The sequence below is a fragment of the Octopus bimaculoides genome, chromosome 4 (genome assembly GCF_046866305.1).
Source record: "Octopus bimaculoides isolate indiv1 chromosome 4, ASM4686630v1, whole genome shotgun sequence".
Taxonomy (NCBI): Eukaryota; Metazoa; Mollusca; class Cephalopoda; order Octopoda; family Octopodidae; genus Octopus; species Octopus bimaculoides.
This window is the reverse complement of record NC_142931.1, coordinates 24537988-24564147: the sequence shown is the minus strand read 5'-3', so window position 1 is coordinate 24564147 and position 26160 is coordinate 24537988. Positions and strand designations below refer to the sequence as shown.

General features: G+C 36.1%; 1 protein-coding gene across 10 annotated transcripts in view; it reads left to right on the top strand.

Annotated features, from left to right (window-relative positions):
• LOC106883075 (uncharacterized) overlaps window positions 1-26160 on the top strand; it is a 335438-nt gene that overhangs the window by 299025 nt on the left and 10253 nt on the right. For all 10 annotated transcript variants that reach the window (XM_052966955.2, XM_089350513.1, XM_014933956.3 and 7 more), the window contains one exon: window positions 16775-16980. In XM_052966955.2, the coding sequence (XP_052822915.1) occupies window positions 16775-16980 (206 nt within the window). The remainder of the gene's footprint in view (window positions 1-16774; window positions 16981-26160) is intronic.

The window sequence follows — 26160 nt, the reverse complement described above, 5'->3', positions numbered from 1 at the left end:
ATTACTGAATCCATAGTCTTAAGTGATAATTTTCAACCTGCCATTATAATGTCTCTATGCTATATTCTTCTTGTCCCAGCTTTCCTGGATAAAAACAGGCTTCACTGTTTTTCATCGTTAAATTATTACATAAAAAACTGAGAGGAAAAAAAATCCTTTCAGCTTTTGTATTTAATTTCAGCAAAGTAGGCTGATGATATTTACCGTTTCTTTCAACCTATTCATCTTCTGTACCTATTTTTCAACAGTAGTCACATTTTATCTATAATACAAATAATATGAACTGTAGGTATGGGTTTAAAATTCTAGTTATTAATACACAAACCTTTGTGGCCAGACTCTTTGAACTTCAGTAATAAGCATATTAACTATGGTTACAGTTTTTTGTATGAAAATATAAAGAGATAACACATGCACATACACTCACAGATATCAGCAGCAGCAGCATTTAATATCTACATTTGCTGATGTCAATACCAGTGTTGCCTGACTGGCTCCCCATGCCAGTGGCACATGAAAAGCACCATGTGAACGTGATCGATGCCAGTGCCCTCTGACTGGCTCCCATGCCAGTGGCACATAAAAAGCACCATCCAAACATGGTCAATACCAGTGCCCCCTAACTGGCTTCCATGCTGTTAAAAGGCACCATCTGAATGTGGTCGATGCCAGTGCCGCCTGACTGACTCCTGTGCCGGTAGCACATAAAAAGGACCCACTACACTCTCGGAGTGGTGGGCATTAGGAAGAGCATCCAGCTGTAGAAATCTTGCCAGATCAGACTGGAGCCTGGTGCAGCCTACTGGCTTTCCAGTCCTCAGTCAAAACCATCCAGCCCATGCCAGCATGGAAAGCAGACGTTAAATGATGAAGATTATGATTTTCCATGCTTGCACAAGGTAGGCAGATTTTGTTGAGGTAGATTGCATACATTTGGATCCTTTTCCTGTTGCCAACCCTCATATGTTTCTTTGCAAGATAATATTTTTCCCATAGCTGGACATGATTTTCATGAAGAGCTAGAAACAAACACCCTTGCTTATATAATGATGATGCTTATTTACAACTATCACTTAATGTCTAGACAAGGGTACACACACACTGGACTTCTTTCAGTTTCTCTCTACCAAATCCACTCTCAAGGCTTTTGTGTGTTTGGTACTATGATAGAAGACACTTGCCCAAAATGCTGTGCTGAAGGACTGAACCTAAGACCATATGATTGGGAATCAAGCTTCTCCACCCCACTGCCACGCTTGTACCTAGATAGACAGATAGACATAGACAGACAGACACATATACATACAGACAGATGAACATGTAGAATCAATTGATGAAACTGATGATATGTGTGTTTGGCACCACCAAGTTGGCTTAGGGCAGTTTTAGTACATTTCACTCCATTACATACATTCAGAGAGAAAGAGAGAATAAAACAATTATTTTCACCAATTTTACCAATAGATTTCTATTGTGAATAAATATTGTTTACCTTTAAATTATTTATTAGGTATGAGATTGAATGTGTTATCTCATTGCCCAACATACTTTTCTCTGAACAAAAGTCCACCCAAAGAATTCATGATGGAAAACATAAATTCTGTAACCGAAGAACTATTTCTAGAACATTTAAACTTTGAATTAGCATAAATAAATTTATCTTGTCATATAAGTGAAATAGAAATACAGAAAATTGTTTCTTTTGGCAGTTTTGCAATGAAAAAATTGTTCACTACTAAAATAAATTGAAAAAAATAAACTTGTTTAAATTTTTCTATATTTTCTTATACAAATAACGATGTTTTAAATTGGCTTAGATTTATTACACAAACACATGCACATGCACGCACACATACTCACATGGTCTGTGGGTGAATTAGGTAGACAAAAACTTTATGCTGAAGCTTGTTGTGTGTGTGTGTGTGTGTGTACAGTTATGTGTTTGTCTCTACTGTTAACAACTGGTGTCAGTTTGTTTACTTAGTAAAAAGCAACCAATAAAATAAAAGTGCCAGAACTTGAAATAAGTACTAGGCTTGATTTGATTAAGTAAATGGTTGCAGTGGAATTATTACTGAAACCAGTAAAAGAATGTGTGTGTGTGTACTTTATTATTAAAGCTGCAAAAATATCACAAAAAACTGCTACTCAGAATTTCACATTCCTGTTCATCAGAGTAGCAGTTTTTTGTAATGATTTTGTGATGGTTTTGCAGTTTTAATAATAAAGCATATTACTCTATCTCTGGTATTCAAGTACTATTTGTTTCTCACCTTGTTTCACATTTATCTGCTTACTTTGGTGTGTTTTTATATATATATATATATATAGAAACTCTGCCAAATCAGACTGGAGCCTGGTGTTGCCATCCGGTTTCACCAGTCCTCAGTCAAATCGTCCAACCCATGCTAGCATGGAAAGCGGACGTTAAACGATGATGATGATGATATATATATACAGAGAGAGAGAGAGAGAGAGAGAGAGGTGGGGTGAGATTCAGTCCCACTGCTTAGCACCTTGGGCAAGTGTTTTCTACTATGGCCCAAGCTGACCAATGTCTTGTGGGTTTGGTAGACAGAAACTGAAAGAAGCTTATTGTGTGTGTGTGTGTGTGTGTGTGTGTACTCTATAGCCAATACACTCAAGTGGTTGCTGTAGAAACCATACCAAAACAGACAACTGGAGCCTGATGCAGCCCTCCAGCTTGCCAGCCCTGGTCAAATTGGCCAACCTCATGCCAGCATGAAAAATGGACATTAAATAATAATGATGATCCTCATCATCATTTACAGCCAACTGATATTGATCTATAGAGTGGATGAGTGGTTCTCAACTGAGGTCTATATGACCATTGGGGGTCCATGTAAGATTTTGTTGTTAAAATTTATGTTCCATAAATTGGTTATACTTCTACAATACACAAAGTATTTTAACAATTCTTTATACAATATCCTAATGATATTTAGTTATGAAAATATAATAGAATTTTTTAAACATTAAATAGTTAAGAGGGTCCATTCAAGTAAAATAGGAGTTAAAGGGGTCCATAGGTAAAAAAAATAAATAGTTGAGAAACACTAAAGTAGATGAAAAAGAAAAGTATTTTTCAACTGTGTTGTAGTGAATGAACTGATGCATCATATATCTCTTGTAGTAATATAAGATCTTCATTTGGTTGTTGTTGTTGTTGTTACCCTGGGTCAGCCCTCATTGAGCAGATCTATGATCCAAGGCATTCCAGTCATAACCATCTTGTATTTTTCCTAGGCCTGGGGAACCCAGTACCACATTATCCAATATAGCCTATTGTCTATTCTAAGATAATAGGCTGTGATTGTGAGTTTATGACTGCTATTTCTTGTAGGTCAAAGGGCTACATAGAGGCTCCCTCATTGGCTCATCTTTTGGTGATTGATGTAGTGTAGGATAAGTTTAACATGGAATGAACATTTTCATACTAACATACACACACAGCTGATAATCAGCTGAATGATCTGAATTCAATGACAAAATGATGAATACTTCTCATACATTACTTACACATTCTATCTATTTATGTAGGTGTGAACTGATATCATTGAGATTGAGATCCTTGATCAAGTTTACAATGCTTTGCCTGTAATAGGATATAAACCATTGACCATTCAGTTGGTTGTCAGGCAGCTTATATACTCATTAGCCTCAAGTAGATCCGGCATATTATATGATGCAATGAATTTGTAGATGCATTTTGGGATGAAAAATATCTTATACATTAATAAATGAAGTATTCTTCTTCTTCATCAAATTAAATCTATTTTTATCACGTTTCTTTCTTAGCTATTCTAGCCTTCTTTTCTCCTTCTCTCTCTCTCTCCACCTCAACCTATCTAATTCTCACTTTTCATCATGATACCCTGAGCCTTCCATTCCATTTCTTTCACATGGTATTTCATTTGCAGATGTATGCGTGTTTGTGTTTGTGTGTGTGTGTGTGTGTGTTTATGTGCATATGTCTGTGTCATGACATAACTTAAATTTACATGATAGTATTCTGTGTCTGATATTCTACCTGTTAATTTTTTTTCATTTGTGTGTAGGTGTGTATGCGTGTGTGTGTGTGTGTGTGTGCTTGAATGCACTCGCAAAAACACAGACATTTATAAGAGAATTTTTTACCTTTCAAACTTTTTCTCTTAGCTCTAGGTTGCAGCCAAAATCCCATGCATTTCTATCTATTAAGGGGGAGATGGAGATATGTTGGCACTCCATTGCTTACGACGACGAAGGTTCCAGTTGATCCGATCAACGGAACAGCCTGCTCGTGAAAGTAACGTGCAAGTGGCTGAGCACTCTACAGACACGTGTACCCTTAACGTAGTTCTTGGGGATATTCAGTATGAAACAGTGTGACAAGGTTGACCCTTTGAATTGCAGGCACAACGGAAACAGGAAGTAAAAGTGAGAGAAAGTTGTGATGGAAGAGTACAGCAGGGTTCGCCACCATCCCCTGCTGGAGCCTCATGGAGCTTTAGGTGTTTTCGCTCAATAAACACTCACAACACCTGGTCTAGGAATCGAAACCGTGATCCTATGACCGCGAGTCCACTCCCATAACCACTGGGCCATTGCGCCTCCACAAGGAGATGGAGATATATACTTGATTAGTAGCATCTGCCTAGCCATTTCCTTCATAAAAGAATATATGTAGTGATCACCAGAACCATTCAGTAAACCTACCAAAAATAATGCTAAACAATGGCTTGTACACTGTAGTTTTCATTGGTCCAGCTGTTTTATTTTAGTGAGGGTGAGAAACCTATTCCCTTTTTCATAGAAAAAATAATTAAAATTCAACTGAAAAATCATATTAATTCTATTTCCTATTTATTTTGTAGTTAATACAAATTGTGGAGGCGCAATGACCCAGTGGTTAGGGCAGCGGACTCGCGGTCATAGGATCGCGGTTTTGATTCCCAGACCGGGCGTTGTGAGTATTTATTGAGCGAAAACACCTAAAGCTCCACGACGCTCCGACAGGGGATGGTGGCGAACCCTGCTGTACTCTTTCACTACAACTTTCTCTCACTCTTACTTCCTGTTTCTGTTGTGCCTGTAATTCAAAGGGTCAGCCTTGTCACACTGTGTCACGCTGAATATCCCCGAGAACTACGTTAAGGGTGCATGTGTCTGTGGAGTGCTCAGCCACTTGCACGTTAATTTCACGAGCAGGCTGTTCCGTTGATCGGATCAACTGGAACCCTCAACGTCGTAAGCGACGGAGTGCCAACAATAACAAAATACAAATCATTAAATTTCAATCACATATACATATTCCAGTCTAAACTGGAGTTCTTCAGTGTAATGTTAAATTTAGGACCATCAATCCATTTTGTTTTCTTTTTGTCTCTCTCTCTCTTTCAAATTTTCTCATTGGTTTCTTTTGTTTTGTTCTTTTTTTTTTTTCTATTTTTGTTTTTCATTTACATCTGTCCCTGCATCCTCCTGAACACTTCTTTCCCTTCCCACAATCTCTGTTGACATTTGTTTGTGTTAAGTGGTATTCCTTTATTCCTTATCTGTTTCAGTCATTTGGCTGTGGCCATGCTGGAGCACCACCTTTAGTTGAACAAATCGACCCCAGGACTTATTCTTTGTAAGCCTAGTACTTATTCTATAGGTCTCTTATGCTGAACTGCTAAGTTACGGGGATGTAAACACTCCAACATCGGTTATCAATCGATGGTAGGGCAACAAATGCATACACATATATATATATATATATATATATATATATATATATATACGATGTAGAAAGAGTTGTCCTGAAAATAAAAGTGTAAGAATTTACAGTGATCTTAAAGATATGCTCATCCATAATGTGAAAGAATATTGATGGAGCGTTCTTGTCAAAACCTCTGTAGAGTGTAAGCATAACAGGTCAAGCATAATGGTCTGGAACAGAGAAAAATTGTGTGCAGAGAAATGGAAGTCAGTAAAATTTTAGCTGACCCTAACATGATATTAAAGAAAAAAGAAGAAAAAATATGATGCAAAACTAACGAGATGTTTGCAGTTATTCCACCCCAACTATAACTTTAGATTTATACCTATAATTATTGTGGCACTGGGATATGTATTTAACTGTTTCTGCACCACTCTTAAGAAGCTGGGTTTTACAAAATCAGAAGGGATTCAGCTATTTACAAAATTAGTAAGGAAACTGTGAAAACATGTGAAATATGTAGTAGGGTGATATGTGCACATATAGACTTAAAATAAATCTATATGTGTGTATAATATTCACAAATGTGTATACAAATGTTGAATGACTCTAGCAATAATATTTCATCTCAAAAGGACTTGTGTGTTAAAATCTCAGGGATTTGTTCAGTGTCAGTAGCTCATGGCTCACCAGACATAGTGTTTCAACTTGATTTGATCTCTTCAGTGAGGAATAACCTGCACATTCTGAGCTAAACCTCAAAATACTTGTTCTGAGATGAGATAGAAATCTGTAAACAACACATTTACTGATTTGTGTGAAAGTTATCCAGGCTAGTATTAAATTAATGTATTCACTTGAAACAGCCAAAAATAAATACCAGTATTTTTATCTGAGATAAGATATTAGAGCTCGTGCTGTTTCACATTTGTATGTACATTATAATATGTATACAAATGTGAAACAGCACTAGGTGTAATATCTTGTCTCAGAGAAACGTCTTAGAGAGACATGTAGACATGCAAATGTGTACATGTAGACATGCAAATGTGTACATGTAGACATGCAAATGTGTACATGTACACATCCATAAGTCAAAACATGCAGGTCCACACAAGCAATGATGTACACGAATATGTACATACATATGCAGATATGTACATGACTATCTAGTTGATGTCTAAATTCAAATGAAAGAGCCTAGTTTCTGAGTTAGAAGCTGGCTCTTTCTGTATTAGTAAGAAATTTCAAAATTGAAACAAGAATATGCATATACAAGAGAGTGAGAGATTATGACAGTCAAGACATTAAATTCATTTATAGCCTGAAGTCACTTGAATATTTTATTGCTTTACAGAATTCTTATAGAATTTAAAGTGGAGTCAAATTTTCTCTTGCATAAAAATATTCTGTTATCTTACAATGTTTCTTTCTTCTTTTTTTTTTTTCTCTCTCGTTATGTTAATATACCATATCAACATAACATTGTTCAGATCAATATTATATTGATTGATTTCACCACTTAATCATTCAGTTCAAGTGAGATTTTTATTTTGGTTAATAATCTATGTCCTATTTGAAGACGGCATTGACATTTCAGAAATCTTTTGTCTTTCTTTATTGCAACTCAGCTAAAGAGAATTTTAAAAGTTTTTAAAATATACATTTAAAAAATCTTATGACAGCAGTTTTAGGTGTTTTCCTAAATCAAAACACAGTAACAATAAGACATAAACATTTATACATGCTATTGTAATGTATGTCATCATGTTAAAGTTCTATCGACTTTCTCTGTATAATAATCATAAAGTTCATTCAGTTGACTGCATATCTTTCAAATCAACATTCTCCCAGACTTTACTTCAAGAATGTATATTTCCTCTAGTATCACTGGAAATTCTTTAACTCTTCGTTTCTTGAATTTCTTATTTAATATTACATCTGTTTGGCACAGTTCTTCTCATGACAAACTGTACCCCTCTGTGACACTCACTCTATTTTTATTAATTTAGTTCATCAGATAACATCATTCGCTGAGAAATGTTTCTACCCAAAACATTAGAATTTCCCTCTTCTTCATAACATACTAATTTGTTCCACTTTTGAACTATTTGTGCTCTCTAATTACCAGTGCAGACATTCATTAGATTTCTTGGATCTTACTGCTTTCTTTATCTATTTATTCCTTTGGTCTGATTAATAATTGTAATAATAGCAGTTATTATTGAGGAGTCATCATTAAACATAGTGATGAAACATGCTCATTAGTTAACAATTCCATTACAATATAACTAATTCACTATGACACATTATTAAGGACAAATCATGTAACTTTAGTTTGTGGATTTCATTTATCCAATGTTCATTTGTAAGATGGAACAGTTTGAAAGCAAGCTGTTGATTTAACCTGTTAGCATTCAGATTATTCTGTTACATGTAATGATTATTTATTCACATTGTTTTGAATTTATCACACATCTTGTAGCTTTGAGATTTCAATGATGTGATCATTTATTTTTAAATGGTCACATCATTTAAAAATAATATTATAGGGTAGATGAGAGGCTGGATTTGGCTAGTTTGAACGTAAAATGGGTAGAATATTTGTGCCAGATATGGCTGGTTTAAGTGGTAAAGGGCTAAGTCCAGCTTATGAATCAACCCGACCATCACCACAGCTAGCACCATGTTGAGTCAATGAGTGCAGCTCTACAATGTTTCTTGATCTCCTAAAAACAATAGTCAAATTTTCCTTAAATCACATGCTACCCATTTTATTAAAAGAAAAGCTACATTTGATGATGTAGTCGTATATGTCCTATGTATGGACAAATCATGAAATGGTCACTTTTGAAATGCTTTCAACCATAGGTCTGTTTGACCAGAGCTAAGCTGGGGTCAAACAACAACTGTAACCATACTGTCATCATTACTGTTGCCAGCATTGTTTTAATGTTTTCCATTTTCCTGCTTGCATGGCTCAGATAGAATTTGTTGAGGTAGATTTTCTATTTTCTGTACTCTTTCTGTCGCCAACCCTCATCTGTTTCCAAGTAAGGTGATATTTTCCCTTGGCTGGATATGTTTGATTGGAAGACTGGAAATGAATGACACTCCTTGTATGGTTGTGATGCTTGCTTACAATGTCAAGACAAGGCGATACATGCACATGCATGCACAGGTGCGCACACACACACACACACACACACACAGAGAGGCTTCTTTCAGTTTCCATCTAACAAATCCGTTCATTAAGCTATAGTAAAAGGCATTTACTGAAGGTATTACTCTGTGGGACTGAACCTGATGCTATGTACATTGGAAACAAACTTCTTAACCACACAACCAAGCCTGCACTGTGTGTGCAGGGCAGGGCAGTGGATCAGAACAGTTTGATTTAAATTTCATGTTTCTTAAAGTTTCAAAGCTTTGAAACTTTAAGTAGTATGGAATTTGAATCAAACTGTTCTGATCCATACATGTAACTCTCAATAAATGTGTTGAGTGCTCTTCTTTCGTTTGTCCACTCATTTGTATATATATATATGTGTGTGTATATATTCATATTTCTTGGTAGCTTTGTAATGTTTAGACATTCATTCAGTATGGAGGAGAAAAGTCAAGTTTCGACTTTCTCCCTTAATATAATTATATATATATACATATATAATTATTAATTTAATGTACATGTATGTGTGTATATATATATATAGCATGGAACATGGACATTAAATGATGATAATGATATATATATAGTGTTCTGTTATTAGAGGATCAACAAAAAAGTACTCCATACAGCAAGAGATAAATATCATTTAATATACAGTATTTAAATGAGTTACTATTATTTTCATGTTATTGAAACACAATAAATTGACAGATTTATATATCATTCTTTGTACCCCCAAGCAATCCTTCAGGTTCAGTTATACACCGGTCAATGATATCAAGCACTATGCTACATTCACATTTGGTACTTTGAAGCAGCTCATTGGACAAAATTATTGAGAGTTTAGTATCATACCTACAGACACATTGCAGTCTCTGTAACAGGATATGATTCCTTGACTGCTCAGTGGACACTCTGTAACCACTTTAAAATTGTGTTTTGTAAAATCACATCTTATTATAAAAGTGTTAAAATGGTTTCAAATTTTAGCACAAGGTCAGCAGCTTTTGGAGAGGGGTTAAGTCAGTTACATGAACCCCACCAACTGGTGCTTTTTAATTAACCCTGAAAGGATAAAAGGTAAAGTAATCTTGTTAGCATTTGAACTCAGAACATTAAGAACCAGAAAAAATGTTGCAAAGCATTTTTTTCTTATTTCTTTACTGCCCACAAGGGACTATACGCAGAGGGGACAAACAAGGACAGGCAAACGGATTAAGTTGATTATATCGACCCCAGTGCGTAACTGGTACTTATTTAATCGACCCCGAAAGGATGAAAGGCAAAGTCGACCTCTGCGGAATTTGAACTCAGAACGTAGTAGCAGACGAAATACCGCTAAGCATTTTGCCTGGCGTGCTAACGTTTCTGTCAGCTCGCCACATTTTTTTCTGACACCCTAATGACTCTGTTTGCCACCTTAGAAAGGTGTAATGGTTAAATGCCTTTCTGACCAGCAGAAATAGTACCTTGTACTGACTATGTGTATCCCAGTTTTAGAGGAGGTATACTGTATACCATAAAGGCAACTAAAGGTGTTGATGACAGCAAGGGTATCCAGTCATAATGCACTTCAGGAAACCTGAGAAAGCAAATGTAAAAGGATGATGATGATGATAACAGTAGTGGTAGTGGTGATGATGGTGATGGCAATGAGAATGACGATGGTGGTGGGTGATGTGGAGTAAAAAATGGTGATTAAAAAAGTTTCATTTTTGATCAGCAATTTAAAAGACTGAAATAATATTAGAAAATAAGATTTAAATGAGAAGGGTGTAAAATACATTTCTCTGATATTCAATAGTGAATTTTCTTTTTATTTATTTTCACCGTATTGACCTGTCTATTGTTACTGTGAATATTTAACCTTTGAGCATTAAATTCAGTCTGTCTTTCCCTTAACAGAATCTAATGAATATGATAGTAACTTTGTAATATGGTTATTATATTGTTACCACTGACATAATACCAAGCTTCATTTGTTTCTCACAACTTCATCTATCCTTTTATTCTGTTCACACATTTAAATTGGTAGTTAATTTCCGGAATCAATTACTGCAGTCACCATCCCCTGCTGGGTTGAAATAAACACCCCCATGTTTCCTCTAATTTCAGATGCAAACATTCTTTCCCATGTAGATGGAATCATAGCCTTGATTCTCCCATTCTTAAGTTACTGTACAAATTGTTGGCATTTATACATCATAGTTAAAACTCAGTTTATTTCCTTTCAATTCCTTTTGTGTACGTGTGTTTGTGCATGTGTGTGTGTGTTTCCTTGTGCATTTTATCTTGTCCATTTTATTTTATCTTTTATACAGCTTCCCAACACACTATATGTCACATGTGTTTCTATTAATTTGATGAAATCAGTCATGTTTTTGTTTTGTTGGGTTTTTTTTTTTTTGTTTCTTTAATGTCCACTTTTCTATGTTTGCATGGGTTGAACAAAGTTTTCTGGGGCAGACTTTTCAATGGCCAGACATGTTTCTGCAGAAGATTGGAAATGAGTGACATTTATGACAATCATGCAATGTCAAGATAAGGAGACACAAGCATATCCATCCATCCATCCAGACACACACACACATGCAACAAGATTCTTTCAGTTTCTGTCTACCAAATCCACTCAGTAGGTTTTGCTTGACCCAGGGCTATAGTAGAAGACACTTGCCTAAAGTGCCATACAGTTGGACTGAACCCCAAATCGTATGGTTTGGAAGAGAACTTCTTAACCACAGCAACACCTTTGCCTATTACAGCCACACCTGCACCTCTTTCAGTCACACCTGCACCTCTTTCAGTCACACCTGCACAGATTACAGCTATACCTCTGTCTATATTTTCTGCAATGATTTGTGCAAAATCATTGTGACAGGTGAAAATTTGTAATCCCACAAGTCCAATAACACAAACTCACTTTAAACATGTCTTGATTCATTAGTGAATCGAAATGTTTTTACTGTTATGCAATGAATCATTTCATTAGTGTTATAAATTGATAGAAAACTCAGGGTAAGATCAATCCGCTTGGGTGTAATCGGTTGTTTACGCACTTTTCTCTAAAACAAAAGCCTTGTCCCTTGCTGAAAGTAAACATTATTGGAATTATTAACTTTGATTAATTATGAAGTCTTCTTTGAGCAAAAAGTCAATATTTTAAAGATCTCTCTAGAGTTAAATTAAGATATTGTTTTAGAAATACATGTTTGAAGTTCAAGATTTAATGAGAATTTAAATGGATATCTTGAGTTAATTAATGTTTTCACAAAACATTGACAAAGCCTCATGAGATTCATACTTACTTCCAGTGTCTGTAGCGTTTTGGTTTATTATTATGTGAGAAAATTTGATTGTAGTATACTAAGCCAAAGGTCTTTAAGCTTTTCTACATCATGGAAACTATAAAGATGTTCTGGAATTTTGGTGAAGAAGTGAACACTTAATGCTTGACAAATCTTTTATTCTTTTACTTGTTTCAGTCACTAGACTGTGGCCAAGTTAGGGCACTACTCTGCGATATTTAGTCAAACAAATTGACTCCAGTAACTACTTTTTAGTTTTTTGCTGAACTACTAATTTATGGGATTGTAAACAGACCAACACCAGATGTTAAGCAGTGGGGTGGGGACAAACGCAAAGACACACACACATGCACGTGCGCGCGCACACACACACACATTCACACATATGTGTGTGTATATATATATATATATATATGTATGTATAAGGGTTTCCATGCAGTTTCAATCTACCAAATTCACTTGCAAGGCATCAATCAGCCCAGGGCTCTAGTAGAAGACACTTGCCTAAGTTGACATGCAATGGGACTGAACCTGAAACCATGTGGTTGCAAAGCAAGTTTCTTAATCATACAACCATAGCAATAAAATTAAATTTTTATTCATTGATGTGAATATGAAGCACCATAAATAATTAACAAAATTTTTTTTAAACCATAATTTCACTCCATTTAACTTTTTTGCTCAAAATTTTGTTGAACCCCAAGTTTTGATGGAAACCCAAAGTTCTTCAAAAAGACAATTTAAAAAACTTTTGCTCTTGCCTATGAAAGCATTCGTTTCCTTTTGCTTAATTTGGGTTTCTGCCACTGATTATTATTATTGGTGAGCTGGCAGAATCATTAGCACACCAGACAGAATGCTTAGCAGTATTTCTGCCATAGTCGACTTTGTCTTTCATTCTTTCGGGGTCGGTAAAATAAACCTCAGTTGAGCACTGGAGTGAATGTGATCAACTTACACCTTCCCCCAAAATTATTGGCCCTGTGCCAAAATTTGAAACCAATTATTTTTTAATTTTTTATTTGCTTCAGTCATTTGAGTACCACCTTTAGTCAAACAAATCAACCCCAGGACTTATTCTTTGTAAGCTTAGTACTTATTCTATCGGTTTCTTTTGTTGAACTGCTAAGTTATGGGGGATGTAAACACACCAACATCGGTTGTCAAGCGATAGTGGGGGGGGGGACAAACACAGACACAAATATATACACAGATATATATATATATATATGTGTGTCAGGCTTCTTTTAGTTTCTGTCTACCAGATCCACTTACAAGGTTTTGGTCAGCCCAAGACTATAGTAGAAGACACTTGCCCAAGGTGCCGCACAATGGGATGAGAACCCAGGACCATGTGGTTGGGAAGCAATCTACTTACCACACAGCCATGGGCACAGCTGGAAAATCTTTGCTCATAGATCTACTTTATAATGGCAAACCTGAAGTTAAATAGCAACAACTGCATCTCAGAAAATATATACTGGTATTTTTTAGATCTTCCTATATTGAGAACAGACAAGGGAATGGATATCTGATGTTAAGTTTTGAGTAGCTACAGGTTACTAGATGAAGAGTTTAGGAATCCATGCGGATGCAACTCTGAGAGATGATGAAAAAAGAGAAGATAAGTGAAGAAAAGGTCTAAGAAGGAGTGGCAGCATTAAATTTAAACATTTAGCAGAACAGAAACTATTTTGATTAAGTTAATGTTGACATACTTAATGAAGTATGCATAAAATATCTAATTAAAAATATTTATTTAGTGAAGAAAAGATAACATTAGTTTAATGACTAATATTATTTTAATTATTTTGAAAAGTACAGCAGAGTGAGTTTGTGTTTTAGTAATGTTAGAAGAGAGACAGAGGGCAGTGAGGTAACGTTTGAGAGGGTGTTGTGGTTATTATTTCATCATCTTGTCAGTCGGCTTTGCACAAATAAGTCAATGGTAAAGAAGTAGCATATGGAAACAAAAAAGCAAAAAGAAAATCATCTGATTGTTTCTCTAGCTGTGGTCATCCCACCTTTGTTACAAGTATATAGATGAGTTCAATGATAAGAATTAGCACCACCAATCACTGCAAATCTCATTCAGCTGTTAAAAAAAAAAAGAACACATTAGACAATGTAGTCATTGTCATCATCATTGTCATTTCATGTTTTCTTTTCCTGTTAGCATGGATTAGACAATTGAACAGGATTCAACAGGTTAGAGGATTGTGTCTCGCTCTAATGTCGGAGTTTTGCTATGGTTTCTATGGCCGTAATAACTCTTCCTAATGTCGACCTCTTCACAATGTACTTGGTGGTGTTCTTTAGTGGCACCAGCACCAGACTAGTTGGTTTCCTTTTGGCAAGGTTGAAAAGTCCTGTTCACCAGCCACTTGGCAGAGTAGACAGGATGCTTTTTCTTTTTAACACCAGGTCTAATGCGTTCCCCTTTGTAATTCACAAGAGCACTTCTCCTCCCCACAACACTCAAAAAGGAAAATAATGAAGAGAGCCTTTGATAAAAAATGACAAGATGGTCATTGCTGGAATGTCTTCAGTTCTGCTCAATCAGAACTAGCTTGGGTGTAAACAGCGACTGAATATTTCCTCTATGTTGACTTTTACATTATTCAGCTATAAACCTATTGGTTGCTATCAAATGACAAAATTCAACAAGAACATTTTAAAAAATCTATTTAAAGGCAAGGCCTATGATCCTTAATTGGATCTTTAAAACTAGTGGGAGGGAGGGCAGAAGGAATCCTTAAATCAAGGACCTGAGTTAAATACTTGTAAAGGGTAGACTTATCTAAAGACACTCGTGGAGCTAGGTGGGTGGTGGTGTTAAACTGGATGAGGGGTTAAGGTTAAGTCTACCACCCAATATTTATTTAATTTTCTCTTGGTATATGTTTTTGACTTATTTACTTCTTGCAGGGTATGAAAAATATATTTGATAAATGTATGGGTGTATGTTTTCAACAGGAAATAACCCCATGGAAACATGCAAAATTAAATAGGAGGGGTAACAGTGGTGAGATGGTTGAGTAGGTAAGACATTGGATTCCATAATCTTAGGTACTGAGTTCAAATCTGTTGCTGATATTGCATTGTTCTGTTTGGGGACAGAATAGTTTATTCTACATTTTTGTCACAGATCAGGGGTATGTAAATAGGCATTGATGACTAGCATTCTATCCAGGAGAGATTTATCTCTCATTTATTATACAGCATAAAACCAGAGTTAAGCAGAGGCCATTGTGCTTAGGAAGCTTTTTTTTTTTTTTTTTTGTAAACTAGAAATAGAGAAATAAATTAATGTTTTTTGGATATCCTACCCAATTCACTGCTAGTGTATTTTCAGCTGCTGTGATGAATAAACAGTAGGAAATTGTTTGAGAAGAGACTTCGTTGCTATGCTACAAAGTTAGGCAAATTGGTCTCAAAGATCCTTTGTTTGCTTGAAAAACAGAGCACTATTTGGAGAATAGTGGAAATGGAAATTGAGGAAATGGGTGTTAATGATTAAGATAATTATCACCTCCTTCGCTGCTTCCTCCATCAGACCATCCCTACTCCACCCCTCACCATCATCCTGGTCATCATTGTAATCATTATCACCATCATCATCCATTTCTGTTCTTCGCTTTTGTATTGGCATTGGTTAGATGTGTCTGCTGCAAATCTTCTCATTCATTGCAACTTTGAATCATCTATAATTTCAGTTTTGACCTAACTTTTCTAAAATCTTTGTTGTATCCACTGCATGTAATTTTTATTACCAGTTTTTGGACCTTCTTCCAGCCTGCATCATGGGCCTTACCAATGTAAATTATCTCTCTCGTGACTCAACAACTTCCAAATTGCTAATATCCTTTATATTATTTATCATCACCTCATGGTATCTCTCTGTCACTCTAAGAATCTACTTTGACGAATCACCAGGCACTTTTATAAGGGTAGCTACAATGAAATCAGTTGGACTGATCTGAGTACTAATTTTATAAACCTTAAAGGAATAAAAAACAAAATTTACCACATCAGAATTTGAACTCAGCTTCATAAGGTTGTAAAACATCTAGTTGTATTTAACATTCCCAGCTACCTATCCACTTGAATATAATAATATAACTAAGAAAGCAACAAAATTGTTGACATGCTGGGTAAAATGCTGCTAAGCATTTTGTCTGTCCTTATGTTCTGAGTTCAAATGCCACTGAGGTCAACTTTTCCTTTCATTTTTTCAGAATCAATAAAATAAGTACTAGCTGAGTACTGGGGTTGACTTGGCCTCTTCCTTGAAGCTGCTGGCCTTGTGCCAAAATCTGAAACCAATATAACTTAGAAGGTCATTATTTAGGAGTAATGGTGGCTGGCAACACAATAAGATTTGAAAAGAAAATAATTTCCTGTGTTACACATGTAGTATCAAAGTAGTCTAACACCTGATTCCAACATTTGATTGCAGCTATTTTGTTTTAGACACATTGCTAATGTCCTTCATTAAGATATGATTATTATGTAATGTTCATAAGACTGTTAGCAAAGAATGATTATGATTTCACAATTTTATATTTTGTTTCTTTTTGTTTATTTCTTCTTTAGACGCGAGAAGTGGGCCCGTGATCGCCATCGACAGCATCAACGTGGAGGTCAGCTCAGAATGGGAGCTGATGAAAGCAAAGCTGGTAGATATGACTTGATGGGAGCCAGTGCTGTTGTCGGGAACATGAGGAGGATGGCAGAGCAAGCGCAGCCATGGGCGCTGTTACATCAGTGCTCATTAGAACAGTGGAAATGTGGACATGCAGGTAACAAGTAATTTAAATCTTACATATAATTTCACTGAAAACTTTATTAATGATTTTTAAAATTGTAAAGCATTATACTTTATACTGTCAATTATCATCATAGCTCATATGTCCTTTATTTAGTTGCAGCCATTTTAGCATAGATTTACAAATATATTCCTCTTCTTTCTTGTCTCATTGAATAAACTCCTATATTTTTTTAAAAAAGACACCCACCACTTCCAACTCTGAGGTGAGTAATCTTAGACAAATTCCACATAAAAAGCACCTGTACTGGCACCATATGAAGAGCTACCCATGCTGGCACCACTTAAAAAGCACCCATGCCAGTGCCACATAAAAAAGCACCCATTCTGGTGCCACATAGAAAGCTCTTGCCCATCTATGTCTCATTAAACCAACAGAGGAACCTGTGCATTGTTGCTTGACCTGCTAGATACAGCAACAAATCTCCCTCAAATTATACCTTACCATCTTTAAAAAAAAAAAGACAAAGAAAACAGGAAGATGCATAGAAAAAAGTAGCCTTAAATACACTCGACCTGAAAATAAGGATGGTCACAGTTGGAAAGTCTTTGATCACAGGTCAGCTTAACAACTTATCTTTGTTATCTAGGATTGATAGTTTCCTCTCAGACTGCTTCATTGCATGTATGTCAATGGTACTCTCTTCAACAACACAGCCTATTATCTCTGTTCTTTTTCAGAGTTTATTATGTTCCCCATACTCCTCCTTCTCTACATCACTTAACTAGTATTGCTAAACAAGCATAACATTATGAAGATGATATCACATCTAACTCCTTGATAACATTTTGGCACTCATCTCTCATCCAACTACAGTCTAGACACTCCACACAAGACATATGTTCCAATGAGTATACAGCAATGACATCCTTTAATAAAAATCTTCCATTGAGTATACAACAATGATATCCTTTAACAAAATCAAAATTGTTACTACACATCACTTGGAAATATACTTACAATATCATACACTCCTTTTTTTCTCAACAACACATGAACTAGAACTATCACAGATGTCTTCATATTTGCTAGACATCTCAATGGCCAATGACCTCTCATTGCTGCCTTGTATTTATCACATAATCAAAACTTCATCTCAAAGTTAGGATGTCACTTTGTAACAGAAACTACTTCATCTCTGAACAGCTGTTGTCTCTAAACTAGGGAAGATTTTACACTTCACATTAAAGTGTCATTAACAAATTTGGGAGGAACCAGCTGTTACACACTTAAATATCTGAGACAACATCTAAAGCAACTCTTACATGTTGATTCTTTTCTCAGTTTCTTGTACCATTATTATTACTCTAAAAGTTCTTCCATAGCATCACTTGAAAACTCTGCTTCAATTACTTTAGCGAAGCCTTTTATTTCCAGAATGTCAATACTCTGGGACTCTCTCTGTACCTGTATTTTCCTACAACCATACACAGGTAGTATTCAGGCTGAACATAAATTACTTCAGCCTCATCAAATCTTGGAGAGTCCATAAAGGCTATGAACACTGCCCATCCATCTCATATAAATATCTACAGCTTCTACACTGTGTGTGTGTGTGTGTGTGTGCGCGCGCGTGCGTGTGTGTGCAGTTAGTCATAATAAAAATGCTACTTTCATCTTCCTTGTGTATGTGTAAGTGTTAATTTAAGATTATTATTTTAACCCTTTTGATACCAATCCACCTTAGGTCAACCCTGGTTCTGTGATATAAACTTCACATTTCAAAGTGATCTGTGATCTAAATTAAAACCTTCCATCAAAATTTCAAGTAGGGTATCAAGGGAAGGGAGGGGGCACCACAGAAATGGTAAATGGTTTACAGCACAAAAGAAATCACTTGCTAAAATAATATTTGGGATGCCTTTATCTATACTAAGTATAGTTTCAGATGTGTTACCTAAGATTAATTTTGAAGACCTGATCAAAGACTTTGCAATTCAAAAAAGTAGGAGGAAACTTTTCAAATATAAATTAAGTGGACGTATACAAAAATAAACATTATTTTCCCTCTCACTGTCTTTTTTCATGCCGGTGGCACATAAAAGCACCCACTACACTCTCGGAGTGGTTGGCGTTAGGAAGGGCATCCAGCTGTAGAAACTCTGCCAGATCAGATTGGAGCCTGGTGCAGCCATCTGGTTCGCTAGTCCTCTGTCAAATCGTCCAACCCATGCTAGCATGGAAGGCAGACGTTAAACTATGATGATGATGATGGTGATGATGATATATAGTTGAAAAGGGGTTAAGAATCCATACAAATCAAAGGTTATAGCTAAAAAGTAAAGGTGGAAACAGCAACAAAGTACGTTTAAAGATTTTTTTATATATTTCTTAAATCAAGTGACTTTTATCACAAAACAGGCTTGGTATTTCATTTGAAATGTAGTTTTGAAAGGATTAAAGATGTAGTATATTTATATATATTTATATGAAGATTTAGTTTCAAATTGTTCCTTACAATGTCATTCTGTTTTAGCATATTCAGTTTATAATATAAGGATCATAAGGAAAAACATGGATATATTTTCCCTTCGTATTCATTTTTCACCCTCCAGTGAAGAGCTGCATGTGCGCATGCGTCAGCCCATAACCTCCTGCCTCATAGCCAACTGTCACATGCGCTGGTTTGGGCACGTCATCCACCTCCCGCCAGGTCATCTACCAGGACCTCATTCTTGTTCATTGCTGCAGCTGTGGGCTGGAAGAGGCCCCACAACAGGTTCTGCACCATATGGCTAGATGTAATTAAGGAAGACTTCCAGAGGCTTGATATCATCTTGGTAAATGTAGAGGGCCTGGCATAGAACCGCCAGTGATGGAGGGCATTGGTGGACCTGCTTGGCTTTACACACAATGATAATTGTTAGCTGGGACTGCTAACCTGGGATGACCCAGCCTTATCAAACAAGAGCATGAGGTGCATAGCACTAGAAGTGGTGCATAGCACTAGAATTTTCAACTTGATTCAAATACAACAGACTACTCCAAATCATTGTTTGAGTATCTGCATTAGTGAAGTCAAGAACAGCTAGTTTGTACTGGTGTTGCATCATATTAGTTGTAATAATGAATTCAAACCAAATCGTGATATTTTGAAATCATTTAATATGTTTGTTTCAGGTTTGCATAATATATAATTGGAAATGCATCCATTATGTAAAACTTCTTCAGTTGAGGTTTACATATTGGATGTATTTCCTATTATATATTATGCAAACTAGAGAAAAAAACAGGTTAAATGATTTCAAAATGTCACTATTCAGTTTGACTTCATTATAACAACTAATATATGTATGTATGTATGTATGTATGTATGTATGTATGTATGTATATATATATATGTATGTGTATATGTATAAAAAAAAAGTTAGAATCACTTCAACATTTAAATTTGATTTGTGTCAAAATTTTTTTGTCACTTTGAAACCACGACTTCTTCATTGACAAAACTTCATTTAGCACAAAGTTTTGTCAGTGAACAGGTTGCAGTTTCAAAGCGAAGAAAATATTTTGACACAAATTAAATTTGAATGTTGAAGTGAATCTAACAGTCTTTTGTGTGTTTTTAAATAGCTTATAAACACCTTCCATGCTGCAATTCGTTTTGTTTCAGCACACAATCTCAGATCAAGTCACTTGCTATGCAAGTACATCTCCATATATATGTATAGTTAAAAAATAAAAGTGGAAACAGCACAAAAGTATGTTTAACCCTTTAGCATTCAGATTATTCTGTCAAATGTAATGCTTATTTATTCACATTGTTTTGAATTAATCAAGCATTATTACGTATCTACGAAATTTTAATGATGTGATTGTTTATTTTTAGAATGACATTGTAGGGTAGGTGTGAAAGGCCAGTTCTGGCTGGTTTGAACATAAGACAAGGTAGAACATTTGAGCCAGAGATGGCTGGCTTAAATGCTGACGAGTTAAAGATTTTTTGTATATTTCTTACATTGAGTGACTTTTATAAAATATTACCAGTTTTCATGTGTATGTCCATCATATCATCATCATCATCATCATCATCATTGTTTAACATCCGCTTTCCATGCTAGCATGGGTTGGACGATTTGACTGAGGACTGGTGAAACCAGATGGCTACACCAGGCTCCAATCTGATTTGGCAGAGTTTCTACAGCTGGATGCCCTTCCTAATGCCAACCACTCCGAGAGTGTAGTGGGTACTTTTACATGCCACCGGCACGAAGGCCAGTCAGGCGGTACTGGCAACGACCACGCTCGAAATGGTGTATTTTACGTGCCACCTGCACAGGTGCCAGTCCAGCAGTACTGGCAACGATCTCGCTCGAATGTCTTTTCACGTGCCAGGGAGGCGACGTTGGTAACGATCATGTTCAAATGGTGTTATTTACATGCCACCGGCACGGAAGCCAGACAGCTGGTGCTCTGGCAACAATCACGCTCGGACGGTGCTCTTAGTGCTCCACAAGAAAAAATTAGAAATTAACAATTTATTGTTATATTTTGTGCATAGTTCAGAACATGAGTGAAATTTCATCTTAGAGTCTCTTCTTATATATGTTATCTATGTAGGGTACTGGAATGGAGTTCTAGGGGTCAAGTGTCAGGAATTCTATTGTATTGAAAAGAATTCGTTTGAATTGAATAGCAGATTTCTGTTCAGGATATGGTCAGCTCTGTGCTTGTGTATGTATTGTTTTGTGGAAGGAATTTTTTTGTGTTAAAACATTTTATATGTCTTTTTTATTCAGAAAATGGCCAGCTGCATGTATATATTGTGCTAAATATATACATGCATCATTGGGGTCAAGAATTTTATTATAATTGAGTGGCAAGTTCCTTTTCTATTGAGAAAATGGTCAGTTGTGTGTATATATTGTGTTAAATGGATCTTAAGGGTGGTCAGCAATTTTATTGAAAGGGTTTGGAAGGAATCATTTTCCGTTTTCTTTGTGGTGTGCACGTGTGTGTGTGTGCTTTGTTTTTTGAGAATATGCTGTTTTGTGTGTGCGTGTGTTTTTGTTGAATTGAATAGTGAAATTCTTTTCCATCTGTGTTTGCAACTGAGATATCTAGAAAGGCAAGTTCCTTGGGGTTAAAATCCATTGTGAATTGGATGTTGTTGCTTAGGCTGAGAAAATAGAAATGGACATATTCTATAAACCCACAGACTCCCAAGCAGTATCTTTTGTTCACATCATGTCACCCAAAAGACATGAAATTGAACATTCCCTTTAACTTAGCAAAGTGAATATGTACAATAGTATCAGGCCCATCTCAGCATGAAAAGACTGGATGAACTGAAGAACATACACATTCAAAGAGCATTCTCACTCGGCAAAAACAGCATTTTATTGCTGCCAATAAAACAACAAATTCCCAAAAGCCAAAACAAAATATTCCCAAAAAACGAAACACACACACACATAGCACAAAGAAGAAAAGATTATTCCTTCCAAGCCCTTTCAATAAAATTGCTGACCACCCTTTAAATGCATTTAACACAATATATATACACAGCTGACCACATTCTTAGTAGATAAAGAATTTGCTGTTCAATTCAATAAACTTCTTGACACCACCACCCCTGCCCGAAATTTGTTTAACACAACATATACATGCACTCATACATCTTGTATATATATATGTATATACCTTTGGAAATACTACTGACCGAGACCTTTGGAAATGTGCTGTGCGTGAGAAGACCCGGCAAGCCAAGTGAGATCGTTGCCAGTGCCCTTGGACTGGCTCTTGTGTGGGTGGCACATGGGATGCACCATTTTGAGCATGGCCGTTGCCAGTACCGCCTGACTGGCCTTCATAGGATTTTCGAGCGAGATCGTTGCCAGTGCCCCTGGACTGGCTCTTGTGCGGGTGGCACATAAAAGACACCATTTTGAGCGTGGCCGTTGCCAGTACCACCTGACTGGCCCTCGTGCGGGTGACACGTAAAAGCACCCACTACACTCTCTGAGTGGTTGGCGTTAGGAAGGGCATCCAGCTGTAGAAACTCTGCCAAATTAGATTGGAGCCTGGTGTTGCCATCCGGTTTCACCAGTCCTCAGTCAAATCGTCCAACCCATGCTAGCATGGAAAGCGGACGTTAAATGATGATGATGATGATATATATATAAATGTATATATTTGTGAGAGTTCCTAGAGATAAAATAATTTCTTATAAGAAACACACTTAATCTAATAAATATATCAAGCAGCTGCAGAAAGCCAGAGGGATAACAGCACAGTGAATGAATGATATGAATGTAATTACATACAAGATGCATGACTGATTAAAGATTATGCATGTCTGCATAACGAACACACAAGGATCAAACCACAAAATCAAGATGAACGAATTTATAAACAAACAAAGCAAAAAACAGAGAAGATATTTTATTCTCTTTTCTATTTTATTCCCTTTTGATACCAACCTGCCTGAAACCAAAATTTTAATCTCATATTTAAATTAAAACCTTGCATCAGAAATTTTTATGTAACAGTCTTTTTGTTTTGTGCCAAACACTAACTTAATAATGTAAAACTTATTTTACTAAATCCCTCCAAATACTTGATTATTTTCAAAATTAATTAAAATATTGGTTATGTATTTTATATGAAATTTGGTTATGAAAGGGTTAAAGATGCAGTATATTTACATATATATATATAAAGAGGTAGTATCAAATTGTTCCTTTCAGTGTTATTTTGTTTTAGCGTATTCAGTTTATAATATAAAGATCATAACAAAAAACATGGGTACTCTTTCCCTACACAGCCATTTTTCACCCTGCAAGAGAGGGGGAAAAAAATTTCTGACTTGGTTGGCCCTTTAGCAATCAAACTGGCCATATCCAGCCAAAATATTCTACCTGTTTTATGTTCAAACTAACCAGATCCAGTCTCTTTAACCTACCCTACAATGTCGTTTTAAAAATAAACTGACACATCATTTAACTTGCAAAGCTATGAGATAATGCATGATTAATTCAAAGCAATGTGACTTAATAAGCATTACATTTGACAGAGTAACCTGATCGCTAAAGGGTTAAAACTAGAGAGAAAAAAACTTAGAAGTGATTCTCTCCCTTTAAGCACAGAATCTCTCTCTTTCACTCTCTCTCCCCCTCCCTCCCTCTCTCACTGCCATGATAGCAGCCTCCAGAAGAACAGAAAACACCTTCCTTATATATCATAGAATTAAAATTCCAAGATAATGATTCCTTTGAAGTATGTGTTACTATATTGTCAGTGGCTGTGTGATGTGCAGATTAGGAATTCCAAAGGCATTCCTATAGGGTTATTGTGTTTGTTCTTATTACCATTTTGAAACTTTTATTATAATCGCTTATAGGGCTTTGTGACCTGACTTTTTTTTGCTAATGCAATAGGGTAGGTTGAAGTGACAGGAGGAAAATAGTGAATGAGAAATATTTTGATAATCAGTGTCATGAGAGCTGATATGATGATATAATTAATATACTGGAAGATTACTGACCTCGAGAGACTCACAGATAACTGTCTGTGTTGATAAAAGGCCTGCTTATCAACTTAAGGCTTAATGGTCTGTATCATGATACTCATAATATAGTGTCTCTGGAAAAAGAATCTCTTAATTTGACATGACCTAGTACGCTTAGTTGTAAATTAGGTTGTAGATGTTGCTGTTTAGCCTCAAGTTATCTTCAAGTTAGTCACAGAATGATCAAAGACATTCCAACCATAACCAGCCTTTCTTTGTTAAATCATAGTGTACAAGCCAATATAACCTTGCATTTTTCGTAGGATATGATTTGAGGAAGATTTGATGGGTGTTTCTAGCAGATTGCAGAAACATATAGATGTGCCTTCATTGGTCGTTATAGCTAGTGACCTATAATTAAAAGCATTCTGATCATAACCATCCTGTCTTTTGTGGAGTATATATGGTTACATTATCCACTGCTCTACATACCCCATGATGGTTAGGTATGATTTTTGTGAAATTTGACTGCTATTTCTAGCAGATCAAATAACCACATAAAGGCTCCTTTTTGTTTTTACTTACTTTTTTACTCGTTTACTTGTTTCAGTCATTTGACTGTGGCCATGCTGGAGCACTGCTTTAGTCGAGCAAATTGACCCCAGCAGTTATTCTTTGTAAGCTTGGTACTTATTCTATCGGTCTCTTTTGCCGAACCGCTAAGTTACGGGGACAAACACAGACAAGCAAACACATACATACATATATATATGTATATTTACGACGTGCTTCTTTCAGTTTCCGTCTACCAAATCCACTCACAAGGCTTTGGTCGGCCCAAGGCAATAGTAGAAGACACTTGCCCAAAGTGCCACACAGTGGGACTGAACCTGGAACCATGTGGTTCGTAAGCAAGCTACTTACCACACAGCCACTCCTACGCTTTTTTTGTATTAATTAGGTAACATAGGATACTACAGTTCACCCAAATTTAAAGATGAGAGTGAGTGTTTAACTATCTCACTCTCTTATATAACTATAAATCTATTAGCATTCTAGCCACTTCCTGTGAGTTAAAGACTGACCATTCACTGAGTTCACAATAGCTCTCTCTACTAGACACTGCCAGGACCATTGGAGTGTGTTTGTGTAAAACAAAGGTTGGTTACTAAGAGATTAATGAAATGTATGCAGAAGAGAGGACTACACAAGTTTAAACATGTGATTGTGAGAGAATAGAGCTTATTAAGCGAAAAGTAGTTGAGATTTGAGGATGATAGTCTCCCATAAAAATGGTAGATTGAGGGAGAGTTGGTAGGTGGTAGTTTGGTCAGACCTGAGAATACTAGACTTCAAATATGAAATGATTGAAGGCTTCTTAGTGGTAGTAATTCAGTTATGTTGTTGTTTAGCCCAAGGTCAGGCACTGATTGAGTAGACCTACTATCAAGCTTCATCATCATCATCATCATCACCACCATCATCATTAAGGTGGCAAACTGGCAGAACCATTAGCATGCCAGGTGAAATGCTTAGTGGTATTTCATTCTCAGTTCAGATTCTGTCAAGGTTGGATTTGATTTTCATCTTCTCAGGGTCAATGAAATAAGTACCAGTCAAGTACTGGGGGTCAATGTAATCAGCTAGGCCCCCTCCCACAGAATTTCAGGTCTTGTGCCAATAGTAGAAAGGTTTATTATTAT